General features: G+C 39.7%; 1 protein-coding gene across 1 annotated transcript in view; it reads left to right on the forward strand.

Annotated features, from left to right (window-relative positions):
- The window catches only part of LOC134354991 (dihydropyrimidine dehydrogenase [NADP(+)]-like), a 921,558-nt gene that overhangs the window by 211,236 nt on the left and 683,772 nt on the right, over nt 1-26,550 (forward strand). The window contains exon 3 of the mRNA XM_063064591.1: nt 14,768-14,850. Within this exon, the coding sequence (XP_062920661.1) occupies nt 14,768-14,850 (83 nt within the window). The remainder of the gene's footprint in view (nt 1-14,767; nt 14,851-26,550) is intronic.

Here is a 26,550-nt window from a genome sequence, read left to right on the forward strand (position 1 = left end):
GTAAAGTTCATATATGTTGCTATATACTCCCAGAGATTATACTTTCTTACAAGCATTCACATAAAAAACAAATAGAATTTTATGAAAGCTATACATAAACGAGGACTGAAAAACCAGTGTGCAAAAGAGGATAACCTGTGTAAAGTAAAAATAACATGTGTTGTATAGATGCATTGAAAGAGAGTCTATACGTCATATAATTAGTTCAGGGTAGTGACATTTGAAGTTATCCACACTGGTACAGGAATCTGAGATAGTAGGCTAATAACTGTTGCTGAACCTGGTGGTATGGGACCTAAGACTTCTGTACCTCCTGCCTGATGGTAGTAGTGAGAAGAGGGCATGTCCTGGATGGCAGGTACCTTGGATGCTAGAAGCAGTTTTCTTGTGGCATTGCTTCATGTAAGAGTACTCAACTGATGGGCAGAGAGGGGCTTTGGAGGGCTTTGCCTATGATGGATAGGGCTGTATATACCTTTCTCTGTAGCTTTTACTATTCCTGAGCATTGGTGTTTCCATACCCGGCCTCGATACAACAAATGAGGGTACTCTCCTCTGTAGAACTATAGAAGTTTCTCAGTTATTGATGACATGCTCAATCTACACAAACTTCTTAGAAAGTAGTGGTAAGCATCTCCCAACCTATTTAATCTTTACTCATAGCTACATTTTTTGAATCCTGGCAACATCTTGTAAATCTCCTCTGAGCCCTCTCCACGACAGAAGTTCCAGGGCCATGTTCTTGCACATGTAGTCAAACAAATGTTGTGCATCCCCTCATTTCACAGGAGACAAAAAATAAAATCTGCCTCCTGAAATTGGCATTTGACAAGAAACCTGTGACCTGAAGAATGGATGAGGGCTAGAAGAGTGCAGTAACTATCTGTCAATCTTGAAAATTTATGGACTCACTCATACTGTCTCTGCAGCCTGTGGCAGTACAATCCAAGGCTAACGTACTGAGAACCAGGATGGAGGCAAACTCTGGCAGAGAGATATTCACATCAGTTGGAATGAGTCCTTCAAAAGCCTCCTGAACCAGACTGTGTCTTTGACTCAAAGAGCATTAACTCCCATCCCACAGTATACTCTCCAGTGCAGTCTTGAGGCCACCCATTGCTCAAAGCCCCCTGAAAAATAACAATGCCTCTAGAGCAGATGGCTGAAGTTCAGAAACTTGGAGGAAGAGAAATGAAGGCACATGTTCATGACCTCATTTCCAAATTAATAAAGAGCAGGTTGTATCAGAGGACCACAAAGATGCTATAATCATTGCTATTTTCAAGAAAGAAAATCCAATTATAGCAATTACAGAGGGTTTGTTCTGCTGCTGGCCAAGGGAAAAGTCATCTCTATGATTTTTGGTAACCACCTCCTCCTAGTGGCCAAAGAGTGGTGTGAATTCTATCTATCCAGCAACAAGCATACTACATGTGATCTTCATCACATTTGAAGTTTTAGTAAGAAGGAAACATCAACCACTATATATGCCCTTATTTTAAATGTGACAGCCTCTTAAAAAAAATGTTTCTTTTCTATGCCTACTTCACAATCTTATGAAAGCCCAGTGCAGACTGGACTCAAGCAATGTCCATAAGACCACAAGACATAAGAGCAGAACTAGGCCATTCAGACCATCAGGTCTGCTCTGCCATTCCCTCATGGCTGATTTATTATCCCTCTCAACCCCATTGTCTATCCTTCTCCCCATAACATGTGATGCCCTGACTAAACAAGAAAATACCAACCTCTTCTTTAACTATACTTAATGACAAGGCCTCCACAGCCATCTGTTGGCAATGAATTCCATAGATTCACCATCATCTGGCTAAAGAAATTCCTCCTCATCTCTGTTCTAAATAGAGGTCCCTCTATTCTAAGGCTGTACCCTCTGGTCCTAGACTAACCTACCTATCCTCTTCACATCCACTCTATCTAGGCCTTAATATGTTCGATAGGTTTCAGTGAGGGTTCCCCCCAATTCTTCTACACTCTGGTGAGTATAGGCCCAGAGCCTTCAAACACCCTCATACATGAACCTTTCTCCAATGCTGGCACACCTGTTCTTGGATAAGGGACCTAAAACTGCTCATAATACTCCAAGTCTGACCAATGCCTTATAAAGCCTCAGCATTGCATCCTTGTTCCTATGTTCTAGTCCTCAAAATGAATGTTAAGATTGCATTTGCCTTCCTTACAACCGAACCATTCAGAAAAGACTTTACTTCAATCCATTTTCAGTCTTCCTCATCCCAATGACTGCACAATGTTCTACACCATTCATGACTCCTCAGATAGTGGAGCAGTTCATACCCAAATGCAGCAGGACCTGGAAAATGTCCTAGCTTGGGCTGACAAGTGCCGAATAACATTCGAGCCACGCAAGTGCCAGGCAATGACCATCTTGAACATAGAACATAGAATAGTACAGCACAGTACAGGCCCTTCGGCCCACAATGTTGTGCCGACTCTTAAACCCTGCCTCCCATATAACCCCCCACCTTAAATTCCTCCATATACCTGTCTAGTAGTCTCTTAAATCTCACTGGTGTATCTGCCTCCGCCACTGACTCAGGCAGTGCATTCCACACACCAACCACTCTCTGAGTAAAAAACCTTCCTCTGATATCCCCCTTGAACTTCCCACCCCTTACCTTAAAGCCATGTCCTCTTGTATTGAGCAGTGGTGCCCTGGGGAAGAGGCACTGGCTGTCCACTATATCTATCTTCCTCTTAATATCTTGTATACCTCTATCATGTCTCCTCTCATTCTCCTCCTCCTCCAAAGAGTAAAGCCCTAGCTCCCTTAATCTCTGATCATAATGCATACTCTCTAAACCAGGCAGCATAGTGGTAAATCTCCTCTGTACCCTTTCCAGTGCTTCCACATCCTTCCTATAGTGAGGTGACCAGAACTGAACACAGTACTCCAAGTGTGGCCTAACCAGAGTTTTATAGAGCTGCATCATTACCTCGCAACTCTTAAGCTCTATCCCTTGACTTATGAAAGCTAACACCCCATAAGCTTTCTTAACTACCCTATCGACCTGTGAGGCAACTTTCAGGGATCTGTGGTTGAGAGGCTCTAATCATTATCCTTGACGTTCAGTGGCATCACCGTCACTGAATCCCCTACTATCAACATCCCGGGGGTTACCTTTGATAGGAAACTGAATTAGTCTAGCCATGTAAACACTGTGACTACCAGAGCAAGTCAAAGGCTAGGAATCTTGTGGCACGTAACTCACCACCTGACTCCCCAAATCCTGTCCAGGTCGAGGCTCAGGTCAGGAGTGTAATGGAATACTCGCCACTCATCTGGATGAATGGCGAGTAATTCATCAACACTCAAGAAGCTTGACACCATCCAGTACAAGGCAGCCCACTCGATTGGTACCCCTTCCACAAGCATCCAATCCCTCTGCCATTGACGAACAGTTGCAGCAGTGTGTACTATCTACAAGATGCACTTGCAAACAACACACCAGAATCCCTAAGGCTGCACTTTCCAGACCCATGATCACTTTCATCAAGAGGGACGAGAACAGTAGATACTTGGGGACGCCACTACTTGGAAATCCCCCTCCTCGTCACTCACCATCCTGACTTGGAAACATATCGCCGTTTCTTCATTGTTGCTGGGTCAAAATCATGGAATTCCCTCCCTAACAGCGCTGTGGGTGTACCTACACCTCAGGGCCTGCAGTGGTTCAAGAAGGCAGCTCACCTCCACCTTCTCAAGGGCAACTAGGGATGGGTGATAAACGCTGGCTTAGCTGGCGATGCCCACATCCTGTAAATGAATTAAAAAAACAATATTACACCTCTCCTTCAAGTAGTTTCCCACTAAACTGGAACTAAACTACAAGGGTGACTTTCATTTCTGCTGCAGAACCAAAATTACTTTAGATGCATTGTGCAATTGATGCTTACTTATGTAAACTTTGCAAAAGCGAATCCAAAGCATCAGTGACTCATTCAGTGAAGCACGTGAGCCAGTGGACTTAGATTACAGTATCACTAGCACTTTAGCCTTGCTTTACAATGCCATAAAGCCTTATTAAGAGGTTCTGGAAAATACAAATTGTTTTTTAAAAGGTCACTTTCAAGCTGTAATACAGCAGGTCATCCATAAAGAGATTGCATTGGCAAAGCCTTTTATCTTCAGAGGGAAACGTGTATTAGAAGATGAAGGCCTCAAATCCAGCATGTGCTTGGTCTACCAGGTAGCAGCAATCCCTGCCTTTCTGAATACTTCAGAGACATGGACTACATTCAGCAGGCACCTCGAAGCCCTGGGCAGTTGTTGTCAATGCTTCCTCTGCAATATCATTGAAATCCACTGTCAGGGTAAACAAATCAATACCATTGTCCACTCCCACACCAGCATTTACAGCATTGAGGTATGGATTGTACCCAACCAGCTGCATTAGGTAGGCTATGTTATCTTCACGACTGACACTCAAACTCTAAAGGAACTGCTGCAGGCTCTCAAATCAAAAGATTTCCAAGACAACATAGATACGATTTCAACAATATTCTCACAGCCTCACTGAAACAATATGCTGCATTGATTGATCTGTGCTTATCCTTGATAGCACTCAAAAAGGAGAAGGAACATTTGGGAAGGCACTAAGTATCTCAAGTCTTTTTAATGGGAGAAAAAGCTGCAGAAGAAATGTTGATCTTTCGAACAGCTCTGTCACCTGCCTCTTCAAGCAATTGTTACCCCATCTGTAGCAGGTGTTGTGCATCTCACACTGGCTATATCAGCCACCTCAGATTCCCCGAAACTGGAATTACACAAGTTATTGTTAATTTTTAAGATCTGCCTGAGAAGAGGAGTTATAGTTCTAACAATATCCCTCTCTTTTGTACTCCGTTCCTTGCCCAGTCAATAAGGCTTAACAACTGCTTTTTTAGCCTATCTTGTCTTTAAAAATCTCTGCACGTACACCCCGAATTTCCTTTGTTCCTCCACATCTCTTAGCATGCTTCTATTTATTGCATATTTTCTTGTCTTGCTGTATTTTCTAAATGGATTATATTCCATTGCTCTTTTATCTCCAACTGTATAAGATGTACTCTCGACCTCAAGCTATCTCATGATCTTGCACCAAATTGCCAATGCGCATTGCACTTTCTTTGTGCCTGTTACATTTTATTCTGTATTGTTATTGTTTTACCTTGTACTACTTTAATGGACAATGTAATGGTTTGAGCTATATGAGCAAAATCGGAATCAAGTTTATTATCATTGACATTTGTTGTAATGTTGCAGAAGTACACTGCTGTCTACTGTATCTCTCTTTCTGGTTAACACGAGAGGGCACAGCTTTAAGGTGCTTGGAAGCAGGTACAGAGGAGGTGTCAGGGGTAAGTTTTTTTTACGCAAAGAGTGGTGAGTGAGTGGAATGGGCTGCCGGCAATGGTGGTGGAGGTGGATACGATAGGGTCTTTTAAGAGACTCTTGGACTCTTGCTGGTTAGAGAGGAGATTAATGCAATAGAAAGGAAGGACATTAGCCAGGAGGATGTGGAATCGATATGGGTAGAGTTGCATAACACTAAGGGGCAGAAAACGCTGGTGGGAGTTGTGTACAGGCCACCTAACAGTAGTAGTGAGGTTGGGGATGGTATTAAACAGGAAATTAGAAATGTGTGCAATAAAGGAAAAGCAGTTATAATGGGTGACTTCAATCTACATATAGATTGGATGAACCAAATTGGTAAGGGTGCTAAGGAAGAGGATTTCTTGGAATGTATGCGGGATGGTTTATTGAACCAACCTGTTGAGGAACCAACTAGAGAGCAGGCTATTCTAGACTGGGTATTGAGCAATGAGGAAGGGTTAATTAGCAATCTTGTCGTGAGAGGCCCCTTGGGTAAGAGTGACCATAATACGGTGGAATTCTTCATTCAGCTGGAGAGTGACATAGTTAATTCAGAAACAAAGGTTCTGAACTTAAAGAAGGGTAACTTTGAAGGTATGAGATGTGAATTAGCTAAGGTAGACTGGCAAATGACACTTAAAGGGTTGGCGGTGGATATGCAATGGCAAGAATTTAAAGATCACATGGATGAACTACAACAATTGTTCATCCCAGTTTGGCAAAAGAATAAATTAAGGAAGGTAGTGCACCTGTGGCTGACATGGGAAATTAGGGATAGTATCAATTCCAAAGCAGAAGCATACAAATTAGCCAGAAAAAGTGGCTCACCTGAGGACTGGGAGAAATTCAGAGTTCAGCAGAGGAGGACAAAGGGCTTAATAAGGAAGGGGAAAAAAGATTATGAGAGAAAACTGGCAGGGAACATAAAAACTGACTGTAAAAGCTTTTATAGATATGTGAAAAGAAAAAGATTGGTTAAGACAAATGTAGGTCCCCTACAGACAGTAACAGGTGAATTGATTATGGGGAGCAAGGCATTGGCAGACCAATTGAATAATTACTTTGGTTCTGTCTTCACTAAGGAGGACATAAATAATCTTCCAGAAATAGTAGGGGACAGAGGGTCCAGTGAGATGGAGGAACTGAGGGAAATGCATGTTAGTAGGGAAGTGGTGTTAGGTAAATTGAAGGGATTAAAGGCAGATAAATCCCCAGGGCCAGATGGTCTGCATCCCAGAGTGCTTAAGGAAGTAGCCCAAGAAATAGTGGATGCATTAGTGATAATTTTTCGGAACTCTTTAGATTCTGGTCTAGTTCCTGAGGATTGGAGGGTGGCTAATGTAACCGCACTTTTTAAAAAAGGAGGGAGAGAGAAACTGGGGAATTTTAGACCGGTTAGCCTGACATCGGTGGTGGGGAAACTGCTAGAGTCAGTTATCAAAGATGTGATAACAACACATTTGGAAAGCAGTGAAATCATCGGTCAAAGTCAGCATGGATTTGTGAAAGGAAAATCATGTCTGACGAATCTCACAGAATTTTTTGAGGATGTAACTAGTAGAGTGGATAGGGGAGAACCAGTGGATGTGGTATATTTGGATTTTCAAAAGGCTTTTGACAAGGTCCCACACGGGAGATTAGTGTGCAAGCTTAAAGCACACGGAATTGGGGGTAAGGTATTGATGTGGATAGAGAATTGGTTGGCAGACAGGAATCAAAGAGTGGGAATAAATGGGACCTTTTCAGAATGGCAGGCAGTAACTAGTGGGGTACCGCAAGGCTCAGTGCTGGGACCCCAGTTGTTTACAATATATATTAATGACTTGGATGAGGGAATTAAATGCAGCATCTCCAAGTTTGCAGATGACACAAAGCTGGGCGGCAGTGTTAGCTGTGAGGAGGATGCTAAGAGGATGCAGGGTGACTTGGATAGGTTAGGTGAGTGGGCAAATTCATGGCAGATGCAATTTAATGTGGATAAATGTGAGGTTATCCACTTTGGTGGCAAAAACAGGAAAACAGATTATTATCTGAATGGTGGCCGATTAGGAAAAGGGGAGGTGCAACGAGACCTGGGTGTCATTATACACCAGTCATTGAAAGTGGGCATGCAGGTACAGCAGGCGGTGAAAAAGGCGAATGGTATGCTGGCATTTATAGCGAGAGGATTCGAGTACAGGAGCAGGGAGGTACTACTGCAGTTGTACAAGGCCTTGGTGAGACCACACGTGGAGTATTGTGTGCAGTTTTGGTCCCCTGATCTGAGGAAAGACATCCTTGCCATAGAAGGAGTACAAAGAAGGTTCACCAGATTGATTCCTGGGATGGCAGGACTTTCATATGATGAAAGACTGGATGAACTAGGCTTATACTTGTTGGAATTTAGAAGATTGAGGGGGATCTTATTGAAACGTATAAAATCCTAAAGGGATTGGACAGGCTAGATGCAGGAAGATTTATCCCGATATTGGGGAAGTTCAGAACGAGCGGTCACAGTTTGTGGATAAAGGGGAAGCCTTTTAGGACCAAGATGAGGAAAAACTTCTTCACTCAGAGAGTGGTGAATCTGTGGAATTCTCTGCCACAGGAAACAGTTGAGGCCAGTTGATTGGCTATATTTAAGAGGGAGTTAGATATGGCCCTTGTGGCTAAAGGGATCAGGGGGTATGGAGGGAAGGCTGGTACAGGGTTCTGAGTTGGATGATCGTCCATGACCATACTGAATGGCGGTGCAGGCTCGAAGGGCCGAATGACCTACTCCTGCACCTATTTTGTATGTTTCTATAGGTACATGGAGCTTAGAAAAATGGGTCAGCCTAGGTAATTTCTAAAGTAAGTATATGTTCGGCACAGCATTGTGGGCCGAAGGGCCTGTATTGTGCTGTAGGTTTTCTACGTTCTATGTTCTCTCTTTCTCTCTCTCTGTCTCTAGTGTGTGTGTGCGCGTGTGTGTGTGTGTGTGTGTGTGTGTGTGTGTGTGTGCGGCACACGCGCATGGATTCATTGACCAATGGACCATTCAGAAATCTAATGGCAGAGGGGAAGAAGCTGTTCCTAAAATGTTATGTGTGTGTTTTTAGGGTCCTGTTCTTACTCTCTGATGGTAGTAATGAGAAGGGTGCATGTCCTGGATTGTGGGGGTCCTTAATGAAGGATGCCACCTTTCTGATGTATCTCCTTTTGAATCTGTCCTTGATGGGTGGGTAAGATAGTGTCCGTGATGGAGCTGGCCAGCAGTATGAAGGACAAGCTTTTCACTGTACTTCGATGTATGTAAAAACAATAAACTACTTCCAATTCCAACTAGCCATGTCTTCCTAATGTTTTCCTCTCACAGTCAAACTCCCGGTCAATGTTTGTATCACCTGATAACCTATTTATAATGATCCTTTGTTAAATCTAAGTCATTTATACATATGTCAAAAAAGGACCCATGTACTGAGTCATGTGGATCCTGCAGATAATAACCTTCAAAAACACCCATCAACTGTAATCCTTTGATTTTCCAGTTTTTAATTCAGTTGCCACTCTCCCCTGAATCCCATGAGTTTTTAGTTTTGGTCAGTCTGTCGTGAGGCCCTGATTAAAAGCTTTTCTAAAATCCATGCAGACTGTGTTTAGTTATCTTACTGCCATTATTTTGTTTCTGATCAAGGTACTGCTATCAATAAAATTATAAACAGGACAGCATTGGAAAAGGCTATTTGTCCATCAAATTTACTCAGGCTCTTTTCAGAACTAGTTTGTCAGATTGGCTGGCACTTTTCCAATATTCACACAATTATTTTCTCCATAAAATTTTCTTTTGTCTAATTACCCTTAGTAGCTTCCTATTTAATCCGTTCCCACTTGCACATCAGACAGCAGATTCCAAGTACTGATCATTTATTGCTTTTAAATACAAATTCCCAATATTTCAAAATACATTGTTCTCTCAGTTGTTTAAATGGCCATTTTGAGTACTAAGGTTTCTTTAACTTCCACTGGTGCAGGCAGATTGGCTTCTGTTTTAAAGTATTCCCTAAAGAATATGAGTGTAAGGGAGATAAAACTTGAAATAATGGTGGGATAAAACAAAGCGATGGGTGATTATTCTTTACAAGGAAAAGAAATCTAAAAGTTTGTTTCTTTTCTATTGGGGAGCTAGCAATTGTACTACTGAAACACAAGATGAAGCTGATAACTTCGATAAAAGACACATGAACCATTGTAGAAGGAAATACACTGAACGCGACAGAAAGGATTTTTTAATTCCCCATGTAAAGTAGAAGGCAAGGGAATTGGGCAAGGGAACTCTGTCAGAAAATATTGAATTTGGATACTGAACATAATGGATAATAAATTTTGCTTGCATGTCCAAATAACCTACTACAGTTAGAAGTTAACATTCCTGCAAGAACACTATAAAGCATCCTGTTCCCTGGTTTGTGCCATATGTGTGTATGTAATAAAGAACTTCAATTCCTAGTGTGCAGTTCAGGCCCAGTACTGGAAGTCACATTGGTGAGCTGTGCGCATGTGGTCATCTTAGTTGGAGTGTCCCGAATAAAAATGCGTTAGATTTTACCCATACTGTTCGTCTTTATGAAGAGAAACTTAACAGGTTCCTTCTTCATCGCCACTGTATATTTTCTTTCTCTCAAGTATCTATCCATTTTCCTTTTGAAAGTGATAACTGTTCTGTGCCCACCATGCTCAAACCCAGAGAGCCGTGAGCGCTGAGGCATTAAGTGTCATCGAGGCAGAGGTTGCAAGGTTTTGGAACTGCTTGGGAATTAAATATTAGACAGGGACATGGAGTTGAAGCCAACAATCAGAACATCCTTGATGGGGCTGTGTTTCCTGTGTTTGCTATTTCTATATGATCTGAAGCATTAGGCGATGAATTTCAGATTATCCTCCGATCATGCTCGCTGCAGGAGGCCTGCATGTTTTAAATTCATTTACTTGGTTTATGATCTTTCCAATGAAAGGGCATTTCTTTCTTTTCCCCACTTAGCCAAGACACTGAGTATCTCTACCCGCTACTAATCTCAGAATCTCCAATCCGTCCACATTATGGAAGCCCCTCATTCAAAAGATTTTATTAAATATTTTTATGCACTCTCTGGAGTCTAAAAGTGTTATTTATCTTTGCCACATAACAGATGAATTCTGATCAGAAACAGGTCACTTTATTAAGGCTTTTGATAAAAGATTTTGTCATCTAGGTTTTCCCTCATGCTGGCCCTATTGTCATCTTACCTTAGTTGTCATTTAGATTATTATGCCCGATTAGTATCTAGCACAGTCTTTTCATGGATATCAGGATTGTTACCCCTTAACTGAGTGATATTTTAGCATCAGACCATCTAACCAGATTCTGTTTCACAATCCTGTTAAACTTAATGTAGAATTTCTTGACCCTGGGCGAAAGTGACTTGCCTGTTCCAATACCTGGATTCATCTCCCCATAGACTGATGCATTCACCATCCACAGCCTATCACAAGGCAGCTCTCATATAAGTCAATTTTCATGGCTATTTAAGTATCTGCTTATGTGCTGTTGTGTTCCATCTTCAGTGTAATGAGAACTGTTTTATTTGTCCTGGAATATGAAAGATCTTGAGTAGGTTGTTATTTGGATTCTTTGAAGACTGCTGCTGGAGAACATGGTTCCATAATATTGTTCAATAAGGAGTGTTTTTTTTTCTCCCAAGCTATATCCTTCTCTCAATTCCACTCCTGGTTTTGTATTAGAAGAATGAAATAACTGAAATGGTTGCTCTGGGCATAGTTCCTTGAGGAATTCCAGCAGCATTGCGCTCAAGCCTTGATAATTTATCCCCAACAATCACTGTCACCAGTCCTTGGATGATTCTGGTCACTGGCAGGCCCTAGCTTTAACATCCAGCTCTTCCCCTCTGCAGCAACACTTCAGCATCAGTAGTAATAAGCCACACTTGACTGAAAACACAAGTAAATCATTGTACTTCATGCAGATAGACATTTATATAACTAAATCCTAAGTCATAAGCTAATACAGTAATGTCAACAAATTTTCAGCTGCAACTGTATATTTTTTTTGTCTTCCTCTTACTGTTGCTATGTTCCCCTTAGGAAAACTCAGTGCAGATGAGCAAGTATTCCAGAATTTTTATTGTCCCTTTTGTAAAGAACTTTGCATTTTTCCATACATTTCCTCTGTTTCCAAATTGCAAGCATATTCAAATTTTCCCAGCAAGTATCCTGTTCAGTTTCACAATCTGTCACCCTTGCTGGTTTGTGGGCCTGATTCTAAAGCCACTAGCCCTGAATGTGGTGGAAATTCTGAGCAGCTCAAATCAGATTAACTTGCTCAGTGCAGAAATATTGAGTTTAATGGCTGCACTTCTCGATTGTTTCTTGGTTCTATTTGAAGTCCAAAGGCAGTACACAATCTTACTCAGTTCCATAACCATTTTTGCAATGGAGAAGGAGAAGTACAAGATAATATACATGTCTTAAATTGATTGTGTTTGCTTTAATAGTTTTAAATATTTGCTAATGTTTTTAAAATTTTAAATGTTTCTAAATCATAATTATTAAAAACCAAACAATTTTACGTATCTGAGGTGATTATTTCCTACGTTCCTGCTCTCACCGATCCCCCAGTAAATCAAATAGAATACCCCTCGTCCAGTTCAACGTCAGCAGCCTCTGCTTTCAAATGAAGATATCTGAATGGTTCAGAAGCATTCAGTCATTGACAGCTTTGATATCTGGCAACACTGGTGGTCAACATTCTTTCATTTTGGGTGGGGCTAGTGTAATGGGGTGGGTTGATCAGGCTCAAAAGATCCAAACCAACTTGAGTGTCCAGGAAATGTGGTAGTAAGCATACAAACCTGACAAAGTAACTTGAGCCTAATTTGTTATCATTAAAACAGAAAGCACAAGTGAACCACACTAAATACTATGTCATGAGCTACAAAGATTTCAGATTTGATTTGTAGTCTCATGATTTATAATCTCCATTTGATTGTTGCTTTGTTGGGGGAACAACTAATTCCAACTCGTGAAATCACCCTGGGTCTATCCAAGGCACTGATGATCACATTTTCTCAGTCCAGGTGAAGTTCCAAGAACTGAGCAAAAGGTACCTCAATAAATAGGGGTTCAATCCACAAGCAGAAAAAATTGCTGGTCTTTTGTTCTCATGCTACTAGTGCCTAAGGCCAAAAAGAATCCAGCCACTATTAGCAAGCATTTAACAAACCTACAGTGTTTAACTTGTACAAATATCTTACATGCAGTGAGTTCACAAGGAGTTAAAGTGTTGCTTGGAATTGTTCAGAGTTTCATCTAATATGTTTACAATATTTAATACACCGCAGCACAGCTAGTTCTGGCATATAAAAGCATTTTGCAGCTCAAAAATCTGCAGTCATGCAGGGCCTCAACATTTCAGATCTAGATTTCACTTAACAGGAAAGCATCTTTGATATACACAAAGTGCTGGAGAAACTCAGCAGGTCAGGCAGCATCTATAGAGAGGAATAAACAGTCAGTGTTTCAGGCCGAGACTCTTCATCAGGAATGTTTATTCCTCTCCATAGATGCTGACTTACCTGCTGAGTTCCTCCAGCATTTTGTGCATGTTGTTCAAGATTTCAAGCAGCTGCAGAATCTCTAGTGCTTTAACCTTACATTGTAAAAACATAAATACAAATGTTTTCTATATGCCTAACAGCAGACATGGTAACTCACCACTGACAACATACCTTAGGTCTCCAGCGACTCCAGGTTGTATTCATTCCTTCAGGCAGTGAAGAAAAGCCATTAATTACTTCGATCTCTTGTAAATAATAAAGGGTAAAACTGCAAATGCTTTTAGGGTCATAATGTCATACAACAATACAGCACAGAAACAGGCCTTTTGGTCCATCTAATCCATGTCAAATATTATTCTGGCTAGTCCCATTGACTTGCACCCAAGTCATAGCCCCCCATATGCCTCTCATCAATGTACCTATCCAAATTTCTCTTAAATGTTGAAATCAAACACACATCCACTACCTCCTCTGGCAGCTAGTTCCACACTATTAGCACCCTCTGACTGAAGATGTTCCCCATTGTGCTCCCCTTAAACATTTTACTTTTCTCCTTTAACCCATGACCTCTAGTTCTAATCTCACCCAACCTCAGTGGAAAAGTCTGCTTGCATTTACCCTATTTATGCCCCACGTAATGTTGAACCTCATTCTCCTACGCTCTAGGGAATAAAGTCATATCCTTCTTTAACTCAGGTTCTCAACTCCTGGCGAAATCCTTATAACTTTTCTGTGCAATCTCTTTTCTAAATAGTTTCTTGAACAACTGAAAGTTTATGTTGAGGTCAGTGTAAAGTGGGTACGAATAAGATTCTTCTGCTACAGATGTAATGATAAGGAGGTTATCAAAATTGTTATGTGCAATTTATGGGAAGTGATAATTCAATAATATATAAATAACTATAACAATTCATCCAGTGTTGTTTAGGAGGTAATAAAAGAAGAAAAGGAGAATGAGTGGGTTTGATTATGTGCAATGAATCTGAATGATGTCCAAATTATTATGAATTTGCTGTATTCCTTGCTGTAATCTAATAGTGCTTCATTGTAATTTATGTTCTGGTTTGGAATAAGTCTGTTAAATGCCCTCTCTCTTTTCCTTGTTCTCCTTTATTTCCTCTGTTCAATAACCTTCCTTTTTTAATTTATTGCTGCAAATTCCTGTTCTAACATTTGTGTTCTGCTTTCCTTATTCTCTTCCGTTCCCACTTTTTCTTATTTCTTTTCTAAAACTCCATTTAAAGAAAATTAAATCAAAATATGCTTGGGAATCTAAAAATACCCGGCTGTTTTAAAGACAGCTCTCTTTAAAGCTGAAGCTCAAAACAACTTGAGAGTATGATTGCTGCTGTTGTGTGTATGTTTTATATTACTTTATTTGTTAGAGACCTGTGATTTATCTTGTCCCAGGGATATTTACATCTCACACAGAGTTATTCAGAAGCAGCTAGTTTTCCACCCTTAGAAAAACTGCCTTAGGGAAAACAAACTATTTAAATAGGAAACATATATAGTTTCAAGCATAAAATATTAAGATATGCATTAGAATGGAGTATTTGTAATCAGATATACATGCTTCGCTTCTTGTGTGCATCCCTCTCATACATGGGGAGTTAGTGATAAGATTTCCATGACAACCACATTGTGAATAAGATTGACTTTTGGCAGGTTTATAATGTCAATTTTGATTATGCATCGGAGTCACTCCATAGGATATGTTGCTTGAAAAGAGATGCGTTTTAATATATGAGAATAAAAGTGAATGCTTATATGAGAAATGTCTTTACCTTTTGGTTTATTCCAGAGCTATGAGAAGCTAGAGAATAATTTTGATGACATCAAACACACCACTCTCAGTGAGCGAGGAGCACTTCGTGAAGCAATGAGGTAAGTCCAAGTCACCATGGCAACAATCACCGCCGTGGTAATGAAAAAAGCCATTCTTTATTATTGTGAGGAACAAATGAGTTCATTGCCACCATTCTGATCTTTTCTCTAAGGTATTAATTTGTCAGTAGAGCATCTTCCCTTGAGGCTGTGCTTAGGTTGCAAGGATGCAGCTAGTTCAGCTTGTGTGTGCACTCAGAATTTAAATAATGTTTTCACTTCAGCTCCCTGCTACCAGAAGCAAAAAAAAGCTTTTTTTTCTGTAGGTCTTCAACCACTTAAGAGGAGCTCAATCATTTTAGCTCAACTGCTGATTGGTATTATGACATTTTCTTCACTCCTGGGAGTACTTTGTGTCTAGAAATATTCCTGTCGAAAGTAAATTTGTAGCAAATTTTATCAATTCCATTCTCTGAATCTTAAATTTCATAAAAAGTGGATTATTTGCATTTAAACTATGAGATACCATTTTTATTAAAGACGTGTGGTAGTGTAGCTAAAACACTAAAGTGATATGTGAGTTATAGCTCATTCAGTTGATTTAGTAAAAGTGATGATAAGTTCCCATTTAGATTATTTTACAATCTTTCTATGTCCATTTCTTTGCCCAACTTTGCTGATGTGTTGGTATTTGTTTGTGGAAAATACCTTCTTAAACAATGTATGGTCATCTGCATAAGATAACGCTGACAAAGAGCAGTCTGCTCCTGTAGAGTTTCAGTGATTCTTGTACACTTTGATTAAATTTTAATGCCATTTGGGAGCTGATGGGACACTTCATTCTCTGTCAATGCTAACAATGTTAATTCTTAGAAATTGTGTTTGTAACATAATTGGTGAGGTGCAGTGTATTCAAAAGATATGTAACGTCACCCAACTTGACACGGTGGGCAGATCTTGCTGAAGGGGATTGGCAGTTCTAGTCTGCTGTCAATCCCAAAACTCAATTCTGTGGCTGGACACCACATTCAGTTTCCAGTGTCATGTTGGAGATAACCCAGCCCCAACTTTCATCCATTATAAATTGCTACCCTACCATTTGAGAATCAAGGATATGAGATCTACTTCATCTCACCAACATCTTGAAGATGTGGAGGTCTAGTCCCTTTGATCTGGTTCAGATGAATGTAGGATAGCAGAAATCACACACCACTACTTTGGGCACTGTGAGATTTGACCCTATCTGTTAAAAATCACATTCTGCTAATTTTCTTTATTATTCTTTAGATTGATTTAATTTGCATAAATGTTATTGTATATGTAAGTTAGTGGAGGTTAACTCAGCTCAGCAGAGACATGAAATTTCATAACATTGAATGTAACTTTGACTGCTAACATAATTAATTGTATTATTTATTATAATGTAAGATTTAATTCATCTTTTAAATTTAATTCTATAATAGTTAATAATGATGCCCCATTGAAAGCAGTAAATTTGAGTCTGACACTGCCATCACCTGAGGGTGAGAATAGAATTGGACAAATTGGCGATATCTTTAATAGCCATCGTCTCTTATATCCATCGTCTCTTATATCCATAAGATCATAAGACGTATGAGCAGAGTTAGGCCATTTAGCCCTTTGAATCTTCTCCACCATTCAGTCATAAAAGCTGATATATTTTCTCTCTCAACCCTACTCTTCTGCCTTCTCCCCATAACCTTTGATACCTTACTAATCAAGAACCTATCAACCTCCATTTTAAATATACCGAATGACCTGGCCTCCACAGCCATGTGTGGCAATGAGTTCCACAGATTCACCGTGCTTTGGCTAAAGAAATTCCCCCTCATATCTATTCTAAAGGAACATTCTTCGACTGTGGGGCTGTGCCCTCTGGTCCTAGACTCCCCCGCTATTGGAAATGACTTGCTCATGTCCACTCTATCTAGGACTTTCAATATGTGGTAGGCTTTAGTGAGCAAAGCCCTCATTCTCTAAACTTCAGCAATACAGACCAAGAGCCATTAACCCTTTCATTCTGATACATTAAGACTTTCATTCCTGGGATCAATCTTCTTAAACTTCTCTGGATCTGCTCCAGTACCAGCAAATCCTTCCTTGGATATAGGGTCCAAACCTGCTCACAATATTCCCAAGTGAGGACTGACCAATGCCGAATAAAGCCACAGCAATCCATCCTTGCTTTTATTATCTAGTCCTCTCAAAATGAACGTCAATATTGCTTTTTCTTTCCTTACCACAGACTCAACTTGCAAGTTAACCTTTAGGGAATCCTGCACTAGGACTCCCAAATCCCTTTACACCTCCAATTTCTGAACTCGTTCTCCATTTAGAATATAGACTATGCCTTTATTCCTCCTTTCAAAGTACATGACCATACACTTCCCTATGCCGATTTTCCATTTGCCACTTCTTGACCCGTTCTCCTAATATGTCTAAGTCCTTCTGCAGACTTTCTGCTTCCTTGCCCCTCCACCTATCTTTGCATCTTTGGAAACATAGCCTCAAAGCCAACAGTTCCGTTATTCAGGTCATTAAAATATACAGTGGATATTGGTTAATTGGGACACATCAGGAACAATTTCATTTTGGCCCAATTAGCCAATGTTTCATGGAAAATATTTAAAAGATATTTAAGTGACCAACTACCATTTAACTGAGAAACAAATTATGTATTTAAGTGAAATACAGAACAAATTAAAACACTACCAATCCTACTAAATTACTGTAAATCTGTATTAGTTCCTAATAGTTATCAACAGAGTTCATCCAGTGTGCGCTGCCATTTTTTTGTGATTGACTGTAAATGAATAAAATCAGCGCAGACTCCTAATCAGATAATAGACTGCCTTCATACAATGCTTTTGACAACTGCATATCTCAAGTCTTCATTTTCATTGTAACCTTCAAGATGATTGTGGATACCTTCAAATTATTCATATTTCCTAGCTTGTTGAAGTAATGAAATTGTTTCATTTCCTCTCCTGCTTGTTTCTGCCATCTCCAAGCCCGAAATCCCGGTGAGCAGAACATTTCATAATTTTCTTACTGCTTAATTATCACCCACTATCAGTGACAAAAATCACTGCTCTTTGAACAGAAACACACGCTATTTAAAAACTGTTTGCTCTAAGCAAGGTGTAGAGTCTAATGGCCATACAAGTGCTCACGACTAATACCACTTAGAAACTATTTGTCAACAGTTTCCTGTCCCAATTAAGTGGCATAGTGTCCCAAAAGAACAAAGGGAATTCTTTTTTGTTCTTTAAAAGAATTGTCTCAAATAAGTAGCTGCCCTGGTTAACAGATAGCCCGATTTAATTGGAATCCACTGTAATGTGAAAAGCAGCAGATCCGACACCTAACCCTGCTGAACGCCATTAGCAGCCAAACAGCAAAGACCCTGATGAAGGGTCTCAGCCTGAAATGTCGACTGTACTCTTTTCCGTAGATGCTGCCTGGCCTGCTGAGTTCCTCCAGCATTTTGTGTGTGTTTCTGGATTTCCAGCATCTGCAGATTTTCTTTTGTTTGTGATAAGACCTGCTTTATTCTCTCTCTTTGCCTCATGCCAGTCAGACAATTTTCTATCATGATATTTCCTGTAATATCATGGGCTCTAATATTATTTAGCAACCTCATCTGCAGCACCTTCTACGTCATCATCATTATGTGCCATGTTGTATGATGTAGGTGATCATGTTCTTTGACCATGATTTTTCTAGGCAAATTTTTTTACACAAGGTTGCCTGCCTGGCATCAGGGCTCACATAACAGGACATGTAATATGGACCAGTTGCTCATACGACCACCCCCTGCCATGGCTTCACATGACACTGATCGAGGGGGCGAAGCAGGTGCTACACCTTGTCCAAGGATGACCTACAGTCTAGCAGTGGGACGAAGCACCTGATGCCTCCTTTGGTAGAGACGTATTTCCACCCCGCTACCCCACCTTTTCTAAAGCTTTCTGAAATTCCAAGTAAAGAACATCCACAGACTCTAATTTGTCTATCCTATCTGTTATTTTCCCAAATAATTCGAACAGATTGATCTGATTGATAAGGAAATCATGCTGACTTCGGTCTATTTTATCATGTGCCAAAAGTGCCCCAAAACCTCATCCTTAATAATGGACTTCAACACTTTCTCAACCACTGACGTCAAGCTAGCGCCAATAATATCCTGTCCTTTGTCTCCCTCCCTTCTTAAAGAGTGGAGTGACATTTGCAATTCTCCAGTCCTTTGGAACCATTATACAATCTAGTGGTTCTTCAACGTTCACTATTGCAGCCGCCACAATCTCTTCAGCTACCTCTCTCAGAACCCTGGGGTATGGTCCATCTGTTCCAGGTGACTTACTTACTTTCAAACCGTTCAGCTTCCCAACCAGCTTTTCCTTATTAATGGCAACTACACGCACTTATGCCCCCTGACACTCTTGAATTTTTGGTGTACTGCTGGTGTCTTACACAGTGTAGATCCGATATAGAATACTTATTAAATTCATCTGTAATTCTTTGTCCCCTTTTACTACCTCAGCAGAGTCATTTTCCAGTGGTCCAATGTCTATTCTCACCCTTTTACTCTTTATGTAACTGAGAAACATTTTATATCCCTTTATGTTATTGGCTAGCTTTTCTTTATATTTCACCTTTTCTCTTTTTAATGCTTTTTTAGTTTCCTTCTGTTTGTTTTTAAAAGCTTCCCAATCATCAAACTTCCCAGTAATTTGTGCTATATGTCCACTGTGTAGCATGCTGTCTTTGCTATGCTGCCTTTGACTTCCTGTGTCAGCCATAGTTGCCTCGTCCTCCTCTTACTTCTCCTTTGGGATGTATCTATCTTGCACTTCCAAATTGCTCCCAAAAACTCCAGCCATTGATGATGATGCCGCTGTGTCTGCTAGTGTCTCCCTCTCAAACTGTAAGGTGAATTTTACAATATTATGATCACTACCTCCTAAGGCTTACACTTTCATAAGCTCCCTAATCAAATCTTGTTCATTACACAACATCTAATCCAGAATTGTCATTTCTCCAGTGGGCTCAACAACAAGCTGCTCTAAAAAGCATCTCAAAGACATGCTACTAATTCCCAATCTACCTGCATATTTAAATCCCCATGACCATGATAACATTGCATTTTTTACATACCTTTTCTCTCTCCTGTTGTAATTTGTACCCCAGATCCTGGCTACAGTTCAGTGGCCTGTATATAACTCTCATCAATGTCTTTTACCCTTGGAAAAGAATAAACAGTTGACATTTCTGACCCATTTCGGACTGCTTACTCTTTTCCATAGATGCTGTCTTGCCTGCTGAGTTCCTCCAGCTTTTTGTGTGCGTTGCTTTGGATTTCCAGCATTTGCAGATTTTCTTGTGTTTGTCTTTTTACCCTTAGAGTTCCTTTATTCTACCCACAAGGATTCTACATCTTCCTGTCCTTTGTCACCTCTTTCTAAGGATTGGATTTAATTTTTTACCAACAGAGCCACCCCAGCTCTCTGCCTACCTGCCTGTTCTTTCAACACAATGTGTATCCTTGGACGTTAAGGTCCCAATGGTGATTTTCTTTCAGCCACAACTCAGTGACATCGTCACGCTTGCCAATTTCTAGCTACTTATCGACCTTAATCCATATGCAGCATGCATTCAAATATAACGCCTTCAGTCCTGTATTCACCACCTTATTCTCAACTTGTCTCCATGTTGCCTGATGTTTAATTATTCCACTTTTCTAAACTTTCCATCTTATTCTTTATTTTGGAAATTTTATTAACCACTCCTGCACTCTCCTCTTTTACTTTATCCTTACTTTCCCAAGCTGTTGAACTCCCCCCTCCCGTGCCACACCGAACTATACTCTTTAGTTTAAAGCTCTATCCATTGCTGTCATTATACAATTTGCCAGGACCCTGATCCCAGCATGGTTCAAGTGAAGCCCATCCCATGAGAACAATTCCTTCCTTCCCTTACACTGGTGTCAATGTCCATGAGTTCAAACAACTTCTCCCAAACTTCTCCCGCACATTTAACTCTCTGATCTTATTAACATTCAGCTACAACACATCACCTGATCCTGCATCCCTACTTTATTTATTTAGTTGTAATTTAGCATTATTTAAAATTTAAGTAATAAAAAAACATGGTGGATATCAGGCAGCTTATAAACCAGATTCATTTTGTGCTACCATGTATGAAATTTATTGCCACTCCTGCTTCACCAGTATATTTCCAGACTAGGGGTTTCCAAACTTTTTTTTGCCATGGATCCTTACCATTGACTGAGGGGTCCATGGCCCCCAAACTTGGGAACCCCTGTTCTAGACTATTTGTGATGTTCAGGAGCTTATTCCAATATCTCTATTGTAAATTTCACTGCTGCACAGCAGAAACTGGATATTGTCTTAGTTTTTTGAAAAAAAATGAGAGGATGAGAGGTGACTTGATAGAGGTGTACAAGATAATGAGAGGCATTGATTGTGTGGATAGTCAGAGGCTTTTTCCTAGGGCTGAAATGGCCAGCACGAGAAGGCATAGTTTTAAGGTGCTTGGAAGTAGGTACAGAGGAGATGTCAGGGGTAAGTTTTTTACGCAGAGTGGTGAGTGCGTGGAATAGGCTGCTGGCAACAGTGGCGGAGGTGGAAACGATAGGGTCTTTTAAGTAACTCCTGGATGGCTACATAGAGCTTAGTAAAATAGAGTGCTATGGGTAAAGCCTAGGTAGTTCTAAGGTAGGGACATGTTCGGCACAGCTTTGTGGGCTGAAGAGCCTGTAATGTGCTGTATGTTTTCTATGTTTCTATGTTTCTAAATATTAACTTCCCATTCAAGAAAGAAAATGCAAGCAGACTGTTTTCTAAGTACTGAGAAGGATCTTTAGTTATAGTATCAACTATTGATGTTTTAACACTTAATCAGTCCCATTAAATTTCCATTTTAAAAACTTTGCAGCATTATTTTGTACGATGTTATGGTTGAAGGAAGTGTTGGAGTAATCGAGTTGCGTATTGGTGGATAAATGCAAGTTTGTATGGAAGCCATCTTTTCATAAGGTGCCTTGCTGATTAATTATTGGATATATTTTGTAGTTTTTAATTCGATTTCCTGATATTTCATATTTCCTACTTGACCCAAAGCTAACTGTGCTTGGCTATTAAAGTGACCTTTATTGATGTCACTGTAGTCTTTAGTTGAGTGGATGATTCTATCCTCCAACATCTGGTGGATTTATTAAACTCTTATACATATGCAATATGGAATTTTAGAGGTTTTGATTTTATTGGTTATTTTATATCAAATGTTCTGATAGGAAACTGCACTGAATTACTCTTGAACAATCAGTAATCTTCTAACCTTATTTTCTATTTTGGTTTATTTTAAATACCAATGTCTAATGTTCTTCAAATGTGGTTCCACTAATAAGTCATTAAAAACTTATTTTAATAGTAATATACAACAATTTCATCAAGATTTAAAATCAAGAAAGGTTTGATTTCCAATGTACAGTAATACGAACTGGAAGCAAACTCACAAATAAACTAAGTAAAAAGGGCAAGGGGGTGAAATGAGAAGGTCAAGAAACAGGATCTCCATTTCCTTATGTTAGTTATTTTATTGTCTCTCTAGTAACTTTTTGTAAAGATGGAAAGGTATTTAAACATATTAGGATATTGAAAATACATTTAGAGCATAATTAATTCTCTGTATTACAATGGGTGGAGTATGAAAGTAAAAATGTCTTGCACTGTTAAGACTGTATTTGGAGTACTGCATATACTTGTTTAAGGAGGAAGATAATTGCACTGGGGATATTCAGAGAAGATATAAAGGAGGTTAACTTGGCTGATTCTTGAGATGAAGGGATTGTCTTATGAGGGCTTTTAGTTGTTAGTGATTAGAAGAATTAATGGTGATCTAGTTGAAGCCTATAATGTTTTGTGGTAGCAGATGCCAAGAAGATATTTACCCATTGAGGATATCTGGGTCTTGGGTTCATTTGCAGAATAAGGAGTGGTCACCCATCTAGGAAGGAAATAAGGAAGAGTTTCTTCTGTCATGCTCTTCTGAAACTTTAAAATTCCCTCTCCCAGAGAGGCGTGGAAGTGGAGTCATTGAATATATTCATTTCTAAGGTGTCAGGGTTATGTGAAAACAGATAGTAAGCTGGAGCAGAAGCTGATATTATACAGTCCCACATGCCTGCTTCTTTTCTTCTTATATTCATTGCTAACAGTGGGGAGTGGTGACGACTCAGATGGACTAGTATCTGATCTTCTTTCAGTGGAGATTCAGACACCTAATAACCTGGTCAGGTTCTCAAAATTGAAATCCTATTTTCTGTTTTATATTTTTGTTAAATTCATTCTCTTGGCAAGTTTATGAGCATATCCTATATATTTTTGTTTCAAATGATCTTCAGTTCTTTCTTGTTGTTCTACATTTAGTTTTAAGGTGCTCAAATTCTTTGAAGTCTGTGCAAAAGATGTCAATTAACTACTTCCTCTCTTTACTGTTTACATTAAAATTCTATAACTTTTCTTTACTTGTATTTTACAATTTGAGTTATCCATGATGGAGTTATTTTCCTTCTTTTTATTAAATATGCTCCTCCTATCAAGTATTAAATTCACTTAAAATTAGACATCCAATATTCCTTAAGTGTATGTTGTAGTTGTTATTCATATCTTTAATTTGCTAGATGTTACTTGTACAGAAAAAGCAATACCAAAAAATTGCAGAATATAATACAATAATGAATTAAGAAACCGAATTGATTTGTTTTATATACCATATCAGGTTTACACAGTTTTCAGTGATTCATTCCTGTCAAAAGGGGTAGGAAAGACTATCAAAAGCGAGAGATTAAAATAACTTAGCGTCCTCAATTGATGAAACTTGATTACGACCAAATTTACACAAATACACAGTGAGCTTAGATTTGAGACCAAAAAATGAACATCTCTCCTCATGAATGTGCATATTGCATTCCCTTTGACCCCTACCAAATTATGAAATTTTTGGTTGTGACTGGCCAAACTAAACCTTCCAACATACACAAGGGGAGACAGTGCCACCCTCAGTGACGTGGTTGATGTCAGGCATACTGGAGCCTGCTTGTGACTGGAACATGGCTGTTGACCTTGACCAAAGGCTAATATTTCCTCTGGAGATAGCTACTACCACCCTTAGAACAGATTTGGTCTGAAGACTGTAGTAATCTCAGAGCTCAGGGAAAATGCAGTCTGGGAGGTGTATGAACAGAAACGTGTGAGATACGCTGAGCTGGCCACAGATGCTAAGCAGCATGGATGGAAGGTGCAGATTTTCCCAGTAGAGGTTGGCTGCAGAGGATTTGTGGCTACTTCCATGGTCAGATTACTGAAGAGGTTGGGAGTCCGAAGCCAGGGCCAGCAGCAAGCTATAAAAGAACTCTCGGAGGCAGCCGAGTGAAGCAGCCACTGGCGATGGATGAAGAGGAGTGATGGCAGCTGGGCCCTAAGATCACCCATGGGTGGCCAGGTGTGAAGTGGGGGAACCTGGACTCTGGGTTGCACTGTTGAGACCTCTAGAGATGTAGTGGACTTAAACTGATGAACTGACGAAACATCTAAGGGGGAGGGGGGTGCCCACCTGATGACCCCTGGGAAGCATCTGGCACCCACCTCAAGATCTCTATGCTATGACCTGAGTTAGGATCTGCTTATCAAAGCTAAACATCTAGTCCTATGAGCTCCAACTGTAACATATGACAATATTCCAAAATTAGTTGTGGAAATCTCAAAATATTGCCTTATTGTTCATACTTTTCTAATATGACTAGTTGATTAGCCATAAGATATTACATCTTCCTTCTCATGAGAGTTACAGTTCTATTATGTGGAACACTTAATCATCACTGCCTCTATTTGTTTCACCAAAGTACAAGTTGTTCTGATCATTCAATCCCTTCTTTCACAAATAACTTCCACAGAAGTAGAGAGGGTCAAACCTTCGGGGTATTGTCAACACCTGCTGATAAAAGTTCTCTGCAATGATAGAACCATCCAGTTGCTAACAGGGTTGAACATATGTTTTAGAATTGCTTAACTTATCAGCCATGGAACACAATCTTTTAACATGGTGCAGTATGAGGGAGATGCAATTGTGAATTAGAAGTGAAATAATGATCCCAGTTTGAGACTCAGTCTTTCAGTCAGAAGATAGCAATATGTTTAAGAAAATAATAGTTTGAGGAATTGTTTATGCTTGCATAAAAAAGGAACATGCTAGAAACTTAAACATGGATCCAGATTTTCAGCAAGCTGTATTGGGAAATCTGAAGTGAATTTATACACATTTATGTGTGAGCTTCATTAAAACTCTGATTTCTATGCAAATGAAGGAGGTTTACTTAATGGAGTGATTTTTTTTATTTTCTTCATGGGAATGAGCTGTATACTGAGCTTGTCTTTGTTAAGTGGGTGATGAAAGGCGGTTGTGTTCTTTCCATAAGGGAGTACTTTGCATTGCTGAACTTTTCAGTGTTATAGTTTAAATCATTAAAATGGATTATGCGTCGGAAGTAGAAGAAAATAAAAAGGTTGATGTGTTTCTTGTAATTCTTATCACTGTGAGAGCTCATGATGACTTGGATAATTCTACTGAGGATGCTAAACTTTTACTGAACCTTAAATGCCCTCTGGTTTACTCAATGTACTGAATTTTGAATGATTGTACCCTCTGTCTGAAAATAACGAGGGGTCTTCTGTAATTGTGAACAATTTGCAACTCCTCTTTTTATGTTTCTGACTGCGGGGGGGGCTCTTTCCTCAAGTTCTTATACATATGAAACTTCAGGCAAGTTTAATTTAAGGCTCTGACTGCTTTCTTCCTGTGATCTTTTTTTAAAAGGACTTTTTTCCAAAAATTGTCAAATTTAGAATTTCCAGTGTCTATCACTGATCCTATTCCTAATCAATAATTTTGATCAGCATTAACCATTTCTTACTATAGCATTTGACTTCAGTAGCAGTGGGTTTGAGACCCAAGTGCACAATCTAGTTTCAGTGCTGTGCTCTCAGGGGTGTCATGTCAAGAATGAGACATCAAGCTGGAGACGTGTCTTTTCTTTCAGATGGGTATAAAGATCCTTTACAGCTGCTTATAGAGGAGCAGTGGAGTTCCTCCAGTTCCGTGGCCAATATTTATCATACATCCAACATTACTCAGAGAGGATGTTTGTTCTTTTATTTCTGGAACCTTGCTGAGTCTATTTGGTTACTGTGATTCCCTGTATAACAGCAGTGACTATTCTTCAATAGTACCTCACTGGCTGCAGTATGCTTTGAGGTGTTCTGAGCCTATAAATAAGATCATGTGAATGCATTTTCTTTTAACTTGTATGTCTCATTTATAAATATGTTAATCATTGAATTTGCTCTGCCTAAGTAAGGAAAGATTAGGGAAAAACTTACTTTTTCCTGATTCTATGATCTGTGATTCTTCTGCTTTCCCACTGTGCACATACAAAGCAAACCAATTTACTTAAATCCATGCCTGAGGTTTCTTTCTTCATACAGCATCTTCCACAAACACAAGAGATTCTGCAGATGCTGGCAATCCAGAATAGCACAAAAAAAATTGCTGGAGGAACTCAGCAGGTCAGGCAGCACCTATGGAAAGGAATAAATATTTGATGTTTTGGGCTGAGACCCCCTTCTTCAGGACTGAGAAAGATGCGAAAAGATGCCAGAA

Source organism: Mobula hypostoma, chromosome 12 (assembly GCF_963921235.1).
Source record: "Mobula hypostoma chromosome 12, sMobHyp1.1, whole genome shotgun sequence".
Taxonomy (NCBI): Eukaryota; Metazoa; Chordata; class Chondrichthyes; order Myliobatiformes; family Myliobatidae; genus Mobula; species Mobula hypostoma.